Genomic DNA, 20,515 nt, shown 5'->3' with positions numbered 1-20,515 from the left:
ATTATAAGCTTTGAGAATATACTATGCAGCTTCCAGCAGATTGAATCAAGTTAAATCAAGGTTTTATGATGAGGAACATTTTCATATACAGGGCAATATACAAGATGGACAGATTATTGCTCTGGGTGTGGGCTGCGGAACGGCATAAACGCACATATATAATACTGTATTTGTAATATGTGTTTGTAACAGTAGATTTAAAGTACGATGTATGATGGCTTATACTTAATTCTTGCTGGAGGCATCACTTAAGCCTGATTTCTAAATGCTTTAGTATAACTTATGTAAAATAATAATTATTATATATTAAAAATAAATAAATTAATATTAGATGAATATAATATTTTATTATTGTATTTAATATTTAATTAGTAAAGTATTTTTCTAAAAATGTTGCCAAATGTCAGACATAAAAGGTTATATTGAAATTCTTTCTTTTTCTTTCTGGGTTTTTGGGGGTTTTTTCCCTCGAAATCCTTTCATTTATTTAATTTATTGTCGGCTATTCATACTGTATATTATGTCGCATTTGTTGAAGAAAAACAATTCTGATCGATATGTTTTTTATTAATATTATTTTATTTTTTATTTAGAACTCACTTCATTTAGCTGTGCAAGGTTTCAGGTTGTTATCTGGATCAAAAACAAAACAAAACAATACACAGATCTAGAGAGATCCGTTTTGTCTGAAAATTCTTAGTGGTCAGATTAATGGATGCTTTTTATCCTGTAATCCTGCATGGATTAGACATTTTCTTTGTATAATGTGTGTGTGTGTGTGTGTGTGTGTTAGCTTCTATTATAGGCTTTGATTGTATGCTGTGAATAGACACGTCGCGTTAGATCACCTTTTTTTAATCTTTAAAGATGAGATTCGAGTCTGTCAGGTCGTCACGTCACTGACTTGTTTAACCGAGGCCTACAAATATGGCCGCCATGGATTCACACTCCCAGCAACCACCTGCACTCCTACACATACAATCATCATCTTTCTCCTTTATTCAGTTTATTATTTACGAAGTTTCAGTTTAAGTTTCATTATCTCATGTCCCTGTTGTTTACCAAGCCTGACTTTATGCTCCTGTGTATCTGTTTTTTGTGGACTTACTATATCTTCTGTCTATCCTGTTTGAGAGCAGTTTACATCCTGATTCATTTGTGCCATTTTTATTTTTATAACCCTGCTGTTTACCTACTAAATACTGAATTGTTCTCTTTTCTAGTTTTGCTTTCAATTCCTTATTTTTATACACAGTACTTTTTAACTTTATGAACTGTTCCTATTTTTGTGATTCTCTGAATAAATGCTCTAAATGCTCAAAACATTGATTTTCTTTCTTTTTTTTGGGTTGTTTTTGGTTCACAATATTGTTCAAAAATCATGCTGCACCACTGGAAAAAAAAAATTCATTCAATTCATTTTTCACATTTTGTATTTTAGAAGCAATTAATAGTTATCTAAAGTTACCAAACTAACTAATGTTGGTTGTTTGTGGTTGCTATATTCACTATACTGTATGAATCAATTTAATAGAGAGTGACCAGGGTTTGGGCCTTTAATGCCTCTCCAAGACATTTCCATAACTCTCTAATGCCTATAAATACATTTTACCCAGAGGAAAAAAACTGTTTTTCATTGTGTCAGGAAGTTATGGAAGCCAGGATTAACGCTTCACCTACTTAACACAAAGGCAGAGAAGGCCTGGCGCTGTGCTAATGGAACCTCAAACTGTATGGAAGCCTGAAATATTTTTTCATCCGTGGCATTAAGTACCCTTTAGTGCTCGTAGGGGTACTCTTATGTGAAGGGGTGAAAGCAGTTCAGCAGAGTGAAAAGAAAACATGCCATGTGACCGGATCACAACCTTGACACAGAGAATTACTGTATAGGAGCAGGTCAGACAAAAATGAAATGTGTGCAATATTCGATAGCCTTTGACCCAAATGAAGATATGTAGGTTTGGGTTCTTAAGATTGTATGATTCGTATTATAATACATCTGTAGTACAATTATATCCATACACACTCTACTCAAATGGAATATATTAATAAACAAATAAAAATTACATTGTCAACTAAATTACTTCTAACAGAAGTCAAGTCAAGTTAAGTCAAGTTTATTTATAAAGCACTTTTTTTAAACAACAAGTGTTTGTCAAAGTGCTGTACATACAGAAAGTACACATGGTTTATTAATATAAACACACAAATAAAAGAAAAAATACTCAGCCTCAGTTACATCACACAAGTTCTTAATTGGTCTCAACTGAAGAATTTTTTTAAAGCTCTCTCATGCATTTAACATCTAAATGTCACCTCTGGTCTTTCCCCCAACACTTGGTTGATTTGCCACATTTGCATAAGATGATTGGTTGATGTGCAATTTTTGGCTTGAGGTACTTATTATTTTAGCCAGTTAGTCAAGTCTAAAGTGCAAAATATGACAAAACCCAAAGAACAATAAGGGCACAGTTAGGACATAAGCTTTGTTATCATTGGGTGTCATTACAGGTTTATTAAAGTGTTAGTTCACTATATCAGCTGTCCATTGGGTCTAACGTTAACATACACCAAGCTGACTATCTCTTTAAACAGTTTGAAAGATTCCATTAATTGACTTCTAAAAACTTCTGATCGGACAATTGACATATTTAGAGGTTAATGAGAGCACAGCTGGATAGAACCTAACTTTACAGACCATAGAATTTTGCCCATAATACCAAAATCCAAGCAACTCAGCCTAGACCTTAGAAACCAAAATTATTGACCTCCTGTAGGTACCATGGGCATTTGCACAAGCAATTGTATGCAAAAATAAATAAATAATTAAGACCACACTAACTCATTCAGGAAAGAAGGATAGATGAACTTCCATGAAAAAAACATCAAAAAACTGAACCCCAAGACATCAACAAAGGAAGTGGTGAAGGAGTTGGAAGCATCATATATCAATGTATGCACCTCCATCATTAAGAATGTCCTGCATAGCCATACCCTGAAAGACCACCATGCAAGGAAGAACAGCATAAAAAAGTCAGACTAAGGTTTCTAGGCAATCACAAGTCTTTTGGAGATATGAATTAATGATCAGTTCTACATACTGTGGTTTTTAATCTGAAGAACACCATTCCAACTGTGAAGCATGGTGGTGGGAGCATTATGTTGTGAGGTGTTTTACTTCAGAAAATTTAATTTAATACATCTTCGAGTTAAATCATTTCCAAGATTAGGTCTTCCAGCAGGACAATTATTCTACACATATCTCCAAAGTTTTAACAAAGTGGCTAAACGACTAGGGGTCTAGCAAACCTGGCACCAGATTGACATCAGTTCTGAGTTTAGATTCAAGTTTACATTTATTGCATTTGGCAGACGCCTTTATCCAGAGCATCTAATATTTATCTCATTTTATACAACAGCATAATGGAGAGTTAATGGTCCATTGCGCAAGGGCCCAGAAGTGGCAGCTTGTTGAACATGGGATTTGAACTCACAACCTTCCAGTTGGTAGTCTAACACCTTAAACACTAGACTACCGCATCCCCCAATGACGCACTTTTGACACACTGAAAAACGAGATGAACAAAACAATATAGAAAACAAAACAATAGAGACAACAAGACAGAACATTTTACTGTGCAGCCTGGATAAGAATAAAGTATTCATAATATACAGAAGACCACATTTTGATTTGGGATGCAATGCTATTAATAATGAAGTTTTATTTGTATTAAAAAGATTGTATTTAATGCTACACCACTGATATGATCAAACAGCACCCTCCTCTGTTTGCATCACTTTGTAGGCTTATGTGGAGTAAAGTAATTATTATCACATTTATTCTAAACTGCCACGTTTTAATAGAAATATAATACTATTATACACGGCTGAGGTTATGAAAACATGAACTAAAAAGAAGACACACAGAGACACGCCACAATATTGCTGTATTAGGGAGGAATCAGGGAATTTCCATTTATGACTATTCTTGACACGTCATCTGTCATGAATATTCATGAACACGTCGCCTACTGTATTAATATTCATGATCACGCCATCTAAAGCTTTTGAATATTTACGATATGAACTCTGAGAGTTGTAGTCATTTAGGGGCCTCATAGCAGTCACGTGTTATTCCGCCTGATCCGTTTGTGTACATCATTTCCCAGAAGTCATTGCTTGTTGTTTGAGGGCGTGTCGCGAGGCTTATTGGGAAGATGAAAAATTTTCGCAGCAGACTTTTCGCGCATTGGTAAGAATCGTTAGAAAAACGTTCACGATACATGTTTAAGTCGAAGTGTGTTATATGAATAATTTCTGTTGTCATGTTTTGGACGGAGACGGATTTTGCGAAATGTGGCTGAAACCAAGTTGGTAAGTTAGCTTTGCTTAGCTTAGCTTAGCAAATAACACTGACAGCTGTGCTAAGCTAACGCGCTCGCGCAGGCTGTTTGCACAAGTCTAATGTTTGTTTTGAAGGATTTCTCTATAAAGCAGATATTTTGTTTAAAACGTTTACGCCTTTATTACTGGTTATAACCGCGTTATAACGCCACTGTTTATTAAGTAGCTTTTGTTGTGCCCGACTTGAGTATTGAGTATTTGGCCTGTTTTGATTTGGCTTGTTAGCCATGTCTGCTATGGACATACAGTATTTTGGGTTTTTGTTTTTTTCCTTTATTTAAACTAAATTTGTGTGTGTTTTGTGAAGATATTCAGAGACACTGATCGCTTTTTTTTAAAGCACAGAAGTGAGCAATCTGATATCAGTTTGATCTTGTTGATTGTAACTACGTATGATATTTTAACTAAGAACTCAAGGGCAGTGTTTTAAAGGAAAATAATCAACGACAGGCCCAATGTGGGAGTGATGATTAAGCCTTAAAGAGTTTCTTACACTGCAGCAGGTTGTCAGTTGTACTGTTAGAAAAGTCCTGACACTGGAGACAAGTGGAAGATGGTTGTGATTTCGAATCCCAGGACCACCAAGCTGTCACTGTTGGGTCCTCAACCCTCAAATGTTTAGCTGTTTAAATGAGACAGATATGGATAAAGCTGTCTGTCAAATGTAACGTCAACTTCCCTGTCCAACAAAAAAATGCCACAAATTTGTATGAGTATAAACCATGTGGCTGGAACTGCAGTCATCGCTTTTGATATAGAAAATGAATCAACATCTACTGACCAATCAGAATTGATAATTCGACAGCATTGTGTTTTACATCTGTGTCGTCTGATATATAAATACTGCAACGACTCATCGTTTAGTTCATTGAGATTACTATTTAGTGTTATTTGTGAGGAAGAGAGAGAGATAGAATAGAAATGAGGAACATGGACACATGGTTTCACATCAATGAAAAATCCACAGTTTAATAACGCTAGGGATTCGTCCTATAATTTTCTGTCACAGATAAATTGATATCAGATGGATTGCAGACCCTTGGATTTTGTTTGTTTATGCAGACTGAATGTGTGTGAAGAGTAAGTAATAAAACTGTCGCATCGTGGCTCAGCATCAAGCTATACCGGAATCTGAGGCAGACTCTTTGGCCGTTCTGCTTTCAGACAGGAAGACACAGCTGGTGTATGACTTGAACAAAAAATATTGCCTTACATACTGTAGCTTTCCCTCTGTTTCTTTGCAGGCTGTGAAAGCCTTTCTTTCTTGTTGTGTTTGATGGATTATGAGCTCCGGTAAATCGCACTACAACCATTTCTCAGGAGGTGTTTCATCATCTGCAAGCATCAACGTCTGCACGTCTGATCTCAACCACAAGGTAATCATTCTTTATTTCTTTATTGGCAGGGAATGAGGGTATTTCCAGCTTGACAAAGAAAGCCACACCTACCTGTTGCACAATAACTTCTCTCCACAAAAAAAAATGCCTGAACTTTCTGAGTAATCAGAAACTTGTTGGTTACTCACCAAGAAAAAAATCTGACCAACTCCTGCTGAGCAGCCGTACACTACAGATATGAGCTTTACTATATGTATACTCCAATAACTAAAGAGAGACACTTGGAGTCATACAACAAGCACAAGCACTGCTTTTCTATTTGTTACCTGAGGAATAAATCATGACAGGAAAATAATCAACAACCGTGGTGGTGTGATGAACGACACATTCTGCTCTTTAGCCTTTTATAGTTAAGTTTAATATTGTGGACTGTCCAGGAGACATGTTTGAGACATAGCTGCTATAAAAAATGATGTTCCTTCACCGGGGTCATGCTGTAAATAAAAGAAAAAACAGTCCTGTCTTGGAGTCAGCAACTCATTGCTTGTTACAGGCCTTGTGCTTTAGGTAAGGATGTCTTCAGGACAGCGCAGTTTCTGCTTTTTCTCACTAAAATGACAGACTGCATTTTTTCTAAGAGAGAAGCTTGTGAGAGAATGTCTGTTTTATTGCAGCTATAATGCAAGTGAGAACAGGAACTAGTGTGTCTCTCGACATTACATCTAACTATAAACGTAATAAATTACTTGTCATTGGCTGTTTGTTGTAAAATAAGTGGAATAAAAAAATCCACAGATCCTGTATAATATATAAATACTAATAATAAAGGGTGCATCACGTTTTATTGTTTACTTACAAAGCTCTGTACGTTCATTGAACATTACAGCTATTTACTCATCATCAAGTACACTTTTCAAACGTCTGTTTATGTTTAACGTCTCTGGTTTCTATCTGTTTCTGCAGAACAGAATGGAGAACACGTTTGGGACGTCCTTTTCAGGAGTTGCCCCTGTTAGCAAAGGTGAGTTCAGCACATATATAAATACCTTCACAGGAGGTTAAACATTAGATTTGTGTTAATTGTGTCATCAAAAGTACTCTACACTCCACAGTTTTGCATGGTTGTCGGTCCATAAGAATGAGGAAGGTCATGTAGTCCATGTGCTTCATTCACAGTGGAGCTTTTAGCATTTAGCAGTGGAGCTTTTTTTCTAACTAACTAAGAACACACCGTTTCTTACATTATATATGAGGTGATGAAAGGACACTATACCATGTCACATTTTATACATTCATAGGAGTAAACACACACAACAACAACAATTATGCTTTTTTGGATCACAGTTTGAGAACTCAGCAGTGTTGTGCTCTTATAAAACATAATAAATATCTTTTTTTTTTTTTTCAATTTTCTTATTAAATAAATATTAATATTGTGGAAAAACATAATTGATTTGTGGCAAATTGATATGCTCTAATGAGAATTTTTCACTAATGATTTGCACGGTGTGATATTTCAGCTGAGACATCCAGTAATTATAAACAGCACCGTCGAACACCTTCAACCTCCAGCACGCTGGCTTTCTCCGCTCGAGACGATGACGACGGCATGGTAAATAAAGCAATTAGAACTCGGCGCTGTTTCAGCAGAAAGAAATCTTTTTAACGGCTACTCTATCGATCAGTACGTGTTTTGGTTGAGACGTATTCACTCAAAACTTGTTCCATTCGTCTTAAAATACGTTCCATTACTTAATCAGCTCGAGTGCTTAGCATAACGTTCTCAGAAAACACTCCTCGATACTGTGTGTTTAAATCGTGTAAGATAAATAGAAGTTCATGAGAATACTCAAGAGCAACAAAATATTACATATTTGCATTACATTATCAAGCAGCGAGTGAAAAGCTATTTACTGCGATACAATGAATCTTGTGTTGATCTCAGTTTGATGATATCAACCGGAAAGGCTGACTGATCTATCACACATCACACATACAGCCAGTTAAAAAACACACTACACATTTGAATCACAATCCTTTCAGCTCAGTGTCAAACCCAGTGATTCTCAAATGTAATGTCATGACAACTGACTGGATGCGTGCGTTTGTGTATCCGTGTTCGTAGCCACCCATCGGTACGTCACGTGGTTCAGACTCGGCCATCTCCGTTCGTTCTCTTCACTCGGAGTCCAACATGTCCCTGCGCTCGACCTTCTCCCTGCATGAAGAAGAGGAGGATACGGTGAGCACACAGACACACTCCATGCTCACACGGCCTTCTGCTAATTTATGTTCGTATTAACACACCTGCCTTTGACAGTCCAGCTGAGATTGACAGCAGGTTTACACTCCTTCTCTCTGTCAAATGCAGTAGTTACTTTCTTTATTATTAGTTCTGTCTTGTGTACAGAGTCTTATCAGAATCTTGTCATAGCACCGTTGGGTTTTTCAATTCTGTTTATTTTAACAGCCCTCAACAGCACAACCCTGATAGCAGACATTCATCAGTGCATCTAGAAGATTGTAACTGCTGTGAAATAAGAGTAATGTGCTATTAAAGAAAAATAAGGAACTTTGGGACATTAAAAGGGAACATCTTCCTCCTTCGGTTTTATTCCTTACATAATGCACTGAGTTGATCATTCACCCATTATCTATTTATCTGTTATTGCTTTATTAGGTTTGTAATCACTTTCTGTAGCCTCTGTCGCTCTGTAGCAGGACCAATGCATGCTTCAGTGCGAAATTATTAGTATTAGATGCAGCAGCTGTTTTAGGCTTTTAAACAAAACACATGTTGTTTTTAATGATAATTTTCTCTCTCTCTCTCTATCTCTCTCTCTCTCTCTCTCTCTCTCTCTCTCTCTCTGTCTATCTCTCTGTCTGTCTCTCTCTCTCTCTCTCTCTCTCTCTCTCTCTCTCTCCTTCTGTCTGTATCTCTGTCTATCTCTCTCTCTGTCTCTCTCTCTCTCTCTCTGTCTATATCTGTCTATCTCTCTCTCTGTCTCTCTCTCACTCTCTCTCTCTCTCTCTGTCTATATCTCTGTCTATCTCTCTCTGTCTCTCTCTCTCTCTCTCTCTCTCTCTCTCTCTCTGTCTATATCTCTGTCTCTCCCTCCCCCTGTCTCACACGCTCTCTCTCTCCCTCTCTCTGTCTGTATCTCTGTCTCTCTGTCTATCTCTCTCTCTCTCTCTCTCTCTCTGTCTATCTCTCTCTCTCTCTCTGTCTACCTCTTTCTCTCTCTCTCTCTCTCTCTCTCTCTCTCTCTCTCTCTCTCTCTCTCTCTCTGTCTATATCTCTGTCTCTCTCTCTCTCTCTCTCTGTCTCTCTCTCTCTCTCTCTCTCTCTCTCTCTCTCTGTCTCTCTGTCTCTCTCTCTGTCTCTCTCTCTCTCTCTCTCAGGATCCACAGGTTTTTGCTGAACAGCCGTCAGTCAAACTGTGCTGTCAGCTGTGCTGTAACGTGTTTAAAGACCCCGTCATCACCACATGTGGGGTGAGTCTCAGTGTGTAAACCCAAGCTCGAGCCATTTAATCATTATCCAGTAAAGCTGTACTAAACCATATGTACTTTGGAATTCTAATTCCATCAGGATGGTCATGAAATGAATCACAGTTCTAGTCTGATGGTGTCTAGGAATGTGCTTTATAATCTCTTTGTTGAAATAGGAAGCTGTTGTTGTTTTTAATGCCGTTCTTATTTCCTGTATAGCACACCTTCTGCAGGCGATGTGCCTTAACCTCTGGTAAGAGAACTAGTTGTTTTACACACATTTTAAATAGTTAAAGCTTTGATGTAATAATCCTGTCTGTACATGCTCAGTCAATCAGCATCATAATTAGAAAGCCTGAATATTGAAGCTGGCAACATTCATTTGTTTATTTGTACATCTTCAGTAACTTCTACGATAAACAAACCGCTTGTTAAATGTTCGTTATAATTTCTTGTTTTAGCTTCTTTGATAACTATCATTACCCCTAAATGCAGTGTGCCGTGTCAGAGTGTAACACCAACCTGTCATACTGAAGAATGACACAATATGTTTCTGCCTGAACCAACAGCATGTCTCTGAGTAGAGCTTTGGTGCCCTCTGGTGGTGATTTTGAAATAAATTCTAACACATGATACCATAGTACCTAAAATAATGGGTGTGATTTCCTTTACTTATTCACTTTGCCCTCAGTTAAAACATCCGCTTTGGAGGACACCAAACTTTGTGCAACATTTCAATCATGAATATCTCCTTGTGTATGTATTTATGTGTTTTTAGAGAAATGCCCAGTGGATAACTCGAAGCTCACCGTGGTGGTGAATAACATTGCTGTGGCTGAGCAGATCGGTGAACTCTTCATTCACTGTAAATATGGTGTACGTCCCACTGCTTCAGGAAAACCAGCCGCCTTTGAGGTGGATCCACTCGGCTGCCCTTTCACCGTCAAACTCAGCACTAGGAAGTGAGAATATATTCCTGCATTTTATTTTATTGTTGGGTCATTAACTGTTTTGTTCTAGTTGCTATGGTTAAGCATCAAATAATATCTGGGTATTGATGATACAACCTAACGTTATAGAGTTAACTTTGTGTGTGTGTGTGTTCAGAGATCACGAGGTGAGCTGTGATTACCGGCCGGTGCGCTGCCCGAATAATCCCAGCTGTCCTCCTCTGCTCACTATGAACCTGGAGGCTCATCTGAAGGAATGTGAACACATCAAGTGCCCACATTCTAAATATGGGTCAGTAGGAGTAGGTGCTTGTATGTGGTTCAATTTGGCTGCATGTGTTACGTTTTACATCATTTTTATTTTGAACTAACATCTGCTTATCTTGCGCATGTTGGATTCTGGTCTTTCTTTCAGTTGCACGTTCATCGGGAATCAGGACACGTACGAGACGCACCTGGAAGCATGTAAGTTTGAGGGGCTGAAAGAGTTCCTGCAGCAGACAGATGATCGCTTCCATGAGATGCAGGTAAACTGACGAGCGACGGAGATCATTCCTGTGTCTTATTCCTGTTCGTCTTGTTCGGCTCACGCTCTGTGCATTTGGCTGTAGGTGACTCTGGCTCAGAAAGATCAGGACATCTCCTTCCTACGCTCCATGCTGGGCAAACTGTCAGAAAAACTCGACCAGCTTGAGAAAAACCTGGAGCTCAAATTTGGTAATACTAATAATACCTTTCTGTATTAGTACCTTTAATTTAATACTTAAAAAGACAGCTATATTTCTGGTGTTCTGGTCTGTATTCTGACTTGTTTCTGATCACAGATGTGCTGGATGAGAACCAAAGTAAACTAAGTGAAGATCTTATGGAATTCCGTAGAGACGCCTCAATGCTTAACGTAAGAAGAAACATTATTCGCTACTTGGCCACTACTTTAGTTAATGTTCCGTTGCTTATTTGGAGCAGAGACATTTTATTTTGTGTAGCCAGAATGCTAATGTGCTGCTACTAGCTAGCACTGGGGCAAATATTCATTTCTAGATTTAAAAAAAAAAAATCCCTTTATTCTGTCATTCTTTGTATTGCACACACCTGTTTTGACATTTTAGTTTGTTTGCTTCACACTCAGCGAACTATGATCGTTAACCATTACGTCTGTCTTCATAGGATGAACTCTCACATATTAACGCCAGGCTTAACATGGGCATCCTCGGCTGTGAGTATTAGCTCTGTTTTTGTTTTTTTTTTTTTGCATTATGGTTTATTTCTGACAGGATGACGGATGCCTTGTTTTGATTAGAGACAGGAATCTGATTAGATGAAAGAGTTGCAGTTCTGTGTGTAAGAGTAATAAGCAGCTTTTATAAACATACAGTAAACTCGCTCTCTGGAAATGCAGGGAACCTGTCGGTGCCATGTTTCTCTCCTTTACCCCATGTTCTGTCATTCTTCCATCATCACTTATTGAATGTTTTTATTGTTTCTAGCCTATGACCCTCAGCAGATCTTTAAGTGTAAAGGCACATTTGTGGGTCATCAGGGTCCGGTGTGGTGTTTATGTGTTTATTCCACTGGTGACCTGCTCTTTAGTGGCTCGTCAGACAAAACCATCAAGGTACGTCACGGGTTACACACACGTCCACTTTACATTAATAGTAAAAGTAAAACAACAACGATGATCTGATTTGTGACAAATACGGTGTTGGGGTCAAAGGTCATGTTAGCACATGCATGCTGGGATTGTAAAGCTCTGCTTGCACCAGAATATTTCTCAGCACTGATGTCTGTAAAAGAATAACTGTTCCAGCTCTGACGATGTGTTTTGCTCTTAAGGTCTGGGACACTTGTACCACCTACAAGTGCCAGAAAACTCTGGAGGGTCATGATGGCATTGTATTAGCACTGTGTATTCAGGGGTGAGTGTGTGTGTGTGTGTGTGTGTGTGTGTGACCCAAATCTTTATAGTAAAATATTATATAATATTTACATGGAAATTCACAGTTAATTCTCTCTCTCTGTTTATCTCTCTTTCTCTCTCTGTCTATATCTCTGTCTCTTTCTCTCTCTGTCTATATCTCTGTCTCTCTCTCTCTCTGTCTATATCTCTGTCTCTCTATATCTCTGTCTATATCGCTGTTTCTCTCTCTGTCTATATCTCTGTCTCTCTCTCTCTCTGTCTATATCTCTGTCTCTCTCTGTCTATATCTCTGTCTCGCTCTCTCTCTGTCTCTCTCTCTCTCTCTTTCTATATCGCTGTTTCTCTCTCTCTCTCTCTCTCGTATGCAGTAATAAGTTGTACAGCGGCTCAGCAGATTGCACCATCATTGTAAGTGAACCTGAAGCAAACACATCTTTTTGGGATTTTCATTTTCAGACTAATAGCATCAGCTTACATGCTTGTGTGTGTGTGTGTGTGTGTGTGTGTGTGCGCTCATGAAGGTTTGGGACATCCAGAACTTGCAGAAAGTGAACACAATCCGTGCACATGATAACCCCGTGTGCACACTCGTCTCCTCACACAACATGCTTTTCAGCGGCTCACTCAAAGCGATTAAGGTAAAGAAAGACCATCTGTAACGTCCTATTGCTGTTGTGATTCTCTCTGCTACTCTGCTGCATTGGATTTTCACGAGTATACATTACCTTAAATAAATGTCTCCTAACAGAAATCTTCTCTCTATCACTATATTTGAGTGGACAAATACTCTTATGTGAGTCTGAGGACAGAATTGAACCGAGTCATCCCTACATCCTGGATTATCTGTGTGTGTTTGTGTCTAGGTGTGGGACATTGTGGGCACAGAGCTGAAGCTGAAGAAAGAGCTCACGGGTCTGAATCACTGGGTTCGAGCTCTGGTCGCATCTCAGAATCACCTGTACAGCGGATCGTACCAAACCATTAAGGTAAAAGAACATCAGCAGCTATTCCCAGTCTAATGAATCGAATGAAATGTCATAGCAAACTGCTAGATTGTAATCGGCCCAGTTTGAATGCTATTTTTTTTCTCTTTCTGTGGATCTCTCCCTCAGATTTGGGACATTCGTTCTCTTGAGTGCGTACACGTCCTCCAGACCTCCGGGGGCAGCGTTTACTCCATCGCTGTCACCAACCACCACATAGTTTGTGGCACGTACGAGAACCTCATACACGTGAGTCATCTGTCTGCTCTGAACGCTACAGCTCACGTTTACATAGTGTAGACAGCTGTCCTCCTTTCTTGTGTACATTTTCTGTCTTCTTGACGCTCGATCCTTTTCTCTTCTCTCCCCAGGTGTGGGACATCGAGTCTAAAGAGCAGGTGCGCACACTTACGGGACACGTCGGGACGGTGTACGCTCTGGCTGTCATTTCCACGCCGGACCAGACCAAAGTGTTCAGTGCCTCCTACGATCGCTCACTTAGGGTAAATGTCAAAAATCATTCTTCAGCTGGTCCAAGTGCACTCAGGAGAACGTTAGTCACTGTAGGTGTCAAGAGTAAAGCTGATGTGTGTTGGTTGTGTTAACTCTCCAGGTGTGGAGTATGGACAACATGATCTGCACACAGACTCTGCTGCGGCATCAAGGCAGCGTCACTGCACTGGCCGTCTCAAGAGGCCGTCTGTTTTCTGGAGCCGTGGACAGCACCGTGAAGGTCGGATTCCCTTCTGTTTCTAGCACTTTGCTTTGTTTATTCTTTATTTTACGTGTAGATTTCTTTTGCTGGATAAACATCAGAAAGTGCCCATGCTTTGTGGCTGGGAGGACTAGACTATGCTTTCCCAATTGTAGGCCTGTGTGAGCTCTTGTGTGGAGAAGAGGGCAGATAGCACATCCCTTTAAGTGTGTTATGCTGCGCTGTGATGCTGAAAACTTTTAAATCTGATTATATCGCTTAGAGAAGATGAGTGATAGTGTCAGCGACGCGGGGATAAAACACCCAAATGCAGGATAGTGTAAAATAAACAGGATTTAATAAATAAAAAAACACAAAACAGGGACACGGAATAGAGACATGACAATAGCAGACAACAGAGGATTCAACTAAATACTAACAACAATTAACACATGAGGAACAGGTGTGCAGAGGCGGGGTGGAAGAGACAAGGGTGGGGCAGACACGTGAACACAAAACATCAACAAAAGCACATGGCCAAAGTCCGGGCTCAGTCCTGACAGATAGTGTGACACTACTTCTCACCACCTCATTCCCCTTTTTATTACTGTCATTCCTAACCTTGTTTTCTTTCCTCTCTCCTCAGGTGTGGACCTGCTAAATGATGACCAACTTCTAAAATCACACAGTGGGCCTTTAGTTCCTTCCAGCGGTGTGTAAAAACTGATTACATGGTGAAGTTGCATCACTTTTAAAGACACCAGCCTGAGCAGGAGAGACCTTTTCCCCCTGTTTTTATCTGTTTCCTGTGATGTGGACACGGTTAATCTTGGCTCACACAGCCATGGACCCTGACTGCTGCGTCGCCTTAAACCGCTCCAAATGACCAGCGTGTAAAAGTCCTCAGTGACCAGACTGAATATACAGTTGTATATATAGCTGTTTGACTCGGTTATAACGGTGGCTGCTCTGAACAGCAAGCCATGACGTGACGAATCATGTCTGAGATGCCTTCTCTACTGGGACTCAGCAATTAAATCATCTGAACTGACCACCTAAAACTTTTCTCCACTAAATTTGAAACGTTTTTACGAAGCATCCCGCACAGGTCTGGGAACAGAACTTCAGTAATAATTCAATTTCTCTGAGATTGAATTATGTTACGCAAAGTGCTCACTACATGAGATTAGCCTTGATTTTGTGATCATCAATATTAGCCACACGTTGACACCGAAAGAAAGGAGGCGAAAGTCACGTGCAGTCATGAGGCAGGCGAGCGGTTCAACACAGCCAGAGACGCCATGACGTTTCCCAGCATGCCGGAAACAATTTGTAATGAATCTCGGCATGCGAGTGCAGCGTGATGTAACGAGCGAGACGGGCGAGCAAGAGGACAGCGATTATTGTGAAGGATACTGAACAGGAAGTTGATGGAGCAGGCGTGTCTTCTCATGCCCCATTATGGCAAAGTCACACGATCAAGTTAAAAACAGCTGATCAGTATTTACAGAAGTGTCCAATCTTAATCCTGAGAGCCAAACGATTTTTCAAGCGGTGGCATAAAAAAGTTTATATGATGCATTTTTTTTGTCCATTTGAGCAGCTTTATGACTAACATTTGATATTGCCAAGTGAGAGATGCTTTTTTTTTTTCTACTGTATATACTTAATCATCTGATTAACCAACAGCACACCGTTTTCAGTGCATCGTTGTCCACTTCCTACTAACCGGGTCCACTCGGCCACCTTCCACAGCTCAAACGAAGTAAAAGAAGTATCGAGTGAATGTCACTCTAGACTGCTGTTCATTTCTGAAATGGCTAATGATGCTGTTTAAACATGTAAAAAAAAAAAGTGTCAATGACATATTTCAAACAGGAAGTCAGTTCAGCCTGGCTCAAATACTTCTGTATCGCTAGCAGAGAAGCACGCGATTAACACACTGTCCGCTTGTGTTGCTAGTGCACACTCATGATGTAAGATTTTTTTTTTAGGGGAAATCAGTGACGGTGTGAAAAACAGTATTGTAACACTGGGTTATTTATCTTTTAACCCAAATGGTGACTGTATTACAGCTGTATGATACAGCAGCAGATGAGCTCTGAGCAGCTGCAGCTTCAGGTGTGTGTGTGTGTGTGTGTGTGTGTGTGTGTAATACAAAATACACACAACAATCATCTGGGTGTCTCAAAGAACTGCACCAGTGTTTTAATCAGTCACACACACACACACACACACACACACACACTCCTAACATATAGTGTTAATCGTTGTTAACTCCGTTATTCCAATCCTTTGTGTTATTGTTGCTACTGCTCTCAGCCAATCAGAAGGCGCTGTACTGGAGGGAAAATTAGACAAGTGCCGTTAATACATTTCCATTGTTACTGATAATTGTCTACATTTTTATCACAGATCCTGACATTATCACCATATTGAATAAATTGTTCTGACGATTGTCTTTTATTTTGTCTGTTTTTAACACGGTACAACATGGGACCGTTTTTAAGATCCATAGACTGTAAATAGAAGGATGAACAGCGTCTAAAGTCTCATGAGCTTTCTTTATGTTATTTAGAAGTGTAGATGTTAATATCATGGTTAATCATATCCATCGTTTAACATCCATGAAGATAGAACACATTTGGATGCTAACAAAAGTGTCTTAAGGTATTTTTTACTTTGTGTTATTTCTTTAAAATGCCTTCGAAAGAGAAATTAGTCTTAGGTAGATAAACACATCTTATTATCCCATCAATAAAACGTAAAGCAACTGATATAAAAATGGCATTTTATAGAATAGGTTTAAAAGGCCACAGTGAGTAAAAATGTTTTTGTAAGGTGACCAAGATTAGACCTCATTAGAACACCTAGGGGTTTATTTTAAATACTTGGTTGTGTTCTCCTTAAAAAATACTAAAAAAAAAAAAAAAAGGTTTACTGCTTCATGGTTTCAAGCTCTTTCCATATCGTCCCTTCTCTCGGTTAACTTTGTCTCAATCCAGGACTAAATTATTTCATTCAGTAAATTAATTTGCATGTGTAGTCACAGGGAAACGGTTGTTGTATTTTAGCTGACTGTGGTAACGCAGTCTGCTGTCTCACTCAGGTGGAAGAAAAACCACAATGCCAACAAATCACAGACCATCCAGTCTGAAGGGGGGTTGGATTTCAAACACTGCTGTGCTTTAGGCCACGTTCACACTGCAGGTATAAGTGGCCCAAATCCGATTTTTTTGGGGTCAAGTGACCAGGTCAGGCTTCTTCAGGAGTAGTGTGAACACTCAAATCACTTCCATATGTGGTCCTGAATCAGACCCAAATCTGATTTTTACTTTTACTACTTTTACGTCAATCTACATCGACATTCGTCACAATTATTCGTCACAAAAAAACTTTTTTTTTTTTTTTTTTGCGCCAGCGAAAACGTGACACAAACGTGACTGGTAACGTGTGTGTTAAGAGTGTTATATAAAGTGGTTATGTGAACCAGCTCATAATGTTTGCATTGAATACATCACATTATAGCATTACATGATATGTTTGGTTGCACCAGATGATACAATACTTCCTCCATAACCTCGCCAACTTTTTAGCGCAACGGCGTGCGACGTCATTGTTATTGTTCGTTTGCGCATGCGGGTCAGTTCGAAACAGCAAACTGCTCACACTGTTATCTGATATAGGCCACATTTTATAAGGTAATGTGAACAGCCAAACAAAAAAATCAGATCTGAGCAAAATATCCGAATTGAGCATTAAGACTTGCAGTGTGAACGCGGCCTTAGAGTCCTGAGCGCAGAGAATTGTGTTGTGCAAGTTCTTCACATGTAGGGCATCATGGAGCAGAGGGGTGACAAAGGAAAAGTGGAGGGTGACAAAGTCAACATTTGGTGGATATTTGAAACAATATAAAAGTCCAGGGCTAAATCTGTATCCGGGAAAATGAGGACGTATCACATTTATCAGCCTACGGTACCTCACATCTGCACTAGTTTCTTTTGGGGTCTCCGGGTTTCCTAAAAATAGCATGTCAGTAAATGGCTACACTAAATTGCTCCTAGCTGTGTGTGTGTATATATATATGTGTGTGTGTGTGTGTGTGTGTGTGTGTGTGTGTGTGTACATGAGGCCCTGCAAAGGAATGGTTCCTAGGAAATAGGAAGCAGTGGATAACAGCGAGCGAGTGTGTGTGGTGCAGATTCAATTCAACTTTATTTGTATAGCGCCTTTTACAATTGACATTGTCTCAAAGCAGCTTTACAGAACATAAACATAGAACAAAAGGTTAATATAAAGAATAATATAAAGATTAATAGAATAAAAAATTCAAGATTAATATTATATATATTTAGTTCACAATGTGTATGTATTTATCCCCCAATGAGCAAGTCTGAGGTGACTCAGGCAGCAGTGGTGAGGAAAAACTCCCTTAGACAGTAAAGGAAGAAACCTTGAGAGGAATCAGACTCAAGGGGGAACCTCATCCTCATATGGGTGACACTGGAGGGTGTGATTATAAATATACAGTCAAACAAATGTTGTATAGTTGCAAAAGATCACATGGAGTTCAGATCTCTTTAGTATCACAGAGTCCAACTGGAGCTGGTAGATCTCTAGATGTCTCAGGACTCACAGAGTCGGCCTCATCTCAGCGGAGGTCCAAAATCATCTCGCAGAAGACGATCGGAGCTGGTACAATTTCTGGATGACTCGGGATGGGTAGAAAGACAGAAGCATTTTAGAGGGATTAACATATCTGCTGTTCATAATATTTGCAAGTCTGATGTAGTAGTGCACAATATTATGGGATTTATTATGTGTATACCTGACTATAGAGATGAGTTTTTAATCTACATTTAAACTGGGAAAGTGTGTCTGAGCCACAAACGCTATCAGGAAGACTATTCCAAAGTTTGGAAGCTAAATAAGAAAACACTCTACAACCTTTAGTAGTCTTAGATATTCTGGGAACTACCAGAAGTCCTGAGTTTTGTGATCTCAGAGAGCGCAGAGAATGGTAACGTGTCAGAAGACTAGTTAGATACATGGGAGCTAAACCATTAAGAGCCTTGTACGTGAGTAGCAGCAGTTTGTAATCAATTCTAAACTTAACATGTAGCCAGTGTAGAGATGATAAAATTGGGGTTATATGATCATATTTTCTTGTCCTGGTGAGAACTCTGGTGGCTGCATTTTGGACTAACTGTAGCCTATTTATTAAAGATGCAGGACAACCACCTAGTAATGCATTACAATAGTCTGGTCTAGAGGTCATGAATGCATGAACTACTGCACTTCTCAGCATCGGATACAGACGGGATGTTTCTCAGCTTGGCAATATTTCTAAGGTGGAAGAAGGCTGTTTTTGTAATATGGGTGATATGATTTTCAAAAGACAAGTTGCTGTCTAATATAACACCCAGGTCTTTCACTGTCGAGCTACTAGTAACAGTACATCCCTCTAAATTGAAGTTGAATTGTGAGAGTTTTTGGTTTTTGGACCAATAGTATTTCTGTCTTATCGGAGTTTAACAACAGAAAATTACAGCTCCTCCAATCTTTTATCTTTCTAACGCACTCAGTTAATTTAGACAGTTTAGTTATTTCATCTGATTTTGATGAGATGTATAACTGCGTATTGTCAGCATAACAGTGGAAACTAATCCCATGTCTTCTAATAATGTTCCCTAACGGAAGCATGTATATCGAGAAAAGCAGAGGTCCTAGGACTGATCCTTGAGGGACCCCCATGATTAACTGGTAGTAAACTGGAGGATTCACCATTTAATTCTACAAAATGGTATCGATCAGACAGGTAGGATCTAAACCAACTTAAAGCCTGTCCATGAATACCTGTGTAATTTTGTAAGTGATCTAGAAGAATGTAGTGATCTATAGTGTCGAATTCAGCACTAAGGTCAATTATACTAATAGGGACATACAGTCCTGGTCTGAAGTGCAAGTGCAGTTTCTGTGCTATGATGGGGCCTGAAACCTGACTGAAACTCTTCAAAGATATTGTTCTCCTGTAAGAAGGAGAACATTTCCAACATTTCCTAGTATTTTAGACATAAACGATTTGATAGTAATTTGATAGTTCATTAGGATCTAAATTCTGTGTCTTAACGAGGGGCCTAATAACTGCCAACTTGAAAGATTTAGGGATGTAACCTAAAGATAGCGAGGAGTTAATAATATTAAGAAGAGGCTCACCAGCTTTATGTAACAGTTCTTTCAGTAATTTAGTTGGAATGGGTTCTAGTGAACAAGTTGTTGGTTTAGCTGTAGTAATATGTTTATCTAGCTCTTCCTGTCCTGTACTTGTAAAGCGCTGCAGTTGTGAGTGTAGAGCTTTTGGTGAGACTGGGTCACAAGCTGCTCTCACATGTTGAACATCAACTATTTTGTTCCTGATGCTTTCAGTTTTATCAGTGAAGAATCTCATGAAGTCCTCACTACTGAACTGTGATGGAATAGTGTGTTCAGATCTCTGGTTTTTTTGTTAATCAGCCACTGTGCTAAATAAAAACCTTGGATTGTTCTGGTTATTTTCTATGAGTTTGCTCAGATCTTTTCCTGTCTTTTTAATTTCTTCATTTATTCATACACAGCCTCTGGACCAGGACGTGGGGAAGCTGCTGAGGTCAGTAAAAAAACAAAAACAAGTAGAATTTTGATTTGTGTCGAACATTTATTTAGAGCAGGTGGTTTTTTGGTGCATCACTGCAAGCACA

At 39.1% G+C, this 20,515-nt stretch overlaps 1 protein-coding gene across 2 annotated transcripts; it reads left to right on the top strand.

The window, feature by feature from the left end:
* The first annotated feature begins 4,129 nt into the window (after positions 1–4,129).
* traf7 (TNF receptor-associated factor 7) lies at positions 4,130–16,234 on the top strand. 2 transcript variants are annotated; one of them, XM_060892252.1, is made up of 22 exons: positions 4,130–4,252; positions 5,649–5,780; positions 6,705–6,762; positions 7,262–7,353; positions 7,867–7,983; positions 9,144–9,236; positions 9,453–9,486; positions 10,012–10,195; positions 10,341–10,475; positions 10,599–10,710; positions 10,795–10,900; positions 11,008–11,081; positions 11,351–11,399; positions 11,671–11,798; positions 12,017–12,099; positions 12,470–12,509; positions 12,623–12,739; positions 12,965–13,087; positions 13,214–13,333; positions 13,456–13,587; positions 13,698–13,817; positions 14,425–16,234. In XM_060892252.1, the coding sequence occupies exons 2-22, from the start codon at positions 5,688–5,690 to the stop codon at positions 14,437–14,439; spliced, it is 2,025 nt and encodes a 674-aa protein (XP_060748235.1). In that variant the 5' UTR covers positions 4,130–4,252; positions 5,649–5,687; the 3' UTR covers positions 14,440–16,234. The 2 variants fall into 2 exon arrangements, with proteins under 2 accessions (XP_060748235.1, XP_060748236.1); XM_060892253.1 differs by having other exon boundaries at positions 4,237–4,374.
* The last annotated feature ends 4,281 nt before the right edge of the window (positions 16,235–20,515 follow it).

The sequence above is a fragment of the Tachysurus vachellii genome, chromosome 18 (genome assembly GCF_030014155.1).
Source record: "Tachysurus vachellii isolate PV-2020 chromosome 18, HZAU_Pvac_v1, whole genome shotgun sequence".
NCBI lineage: Eukaryota > Metazoa > Chordata > Actinopteri > Siluriformes > Bagridae > Tachysurus > Tachysurus vachellii.
This window is presented reverse-complemented; position numbering and strand designations above follow the sequence as displayed.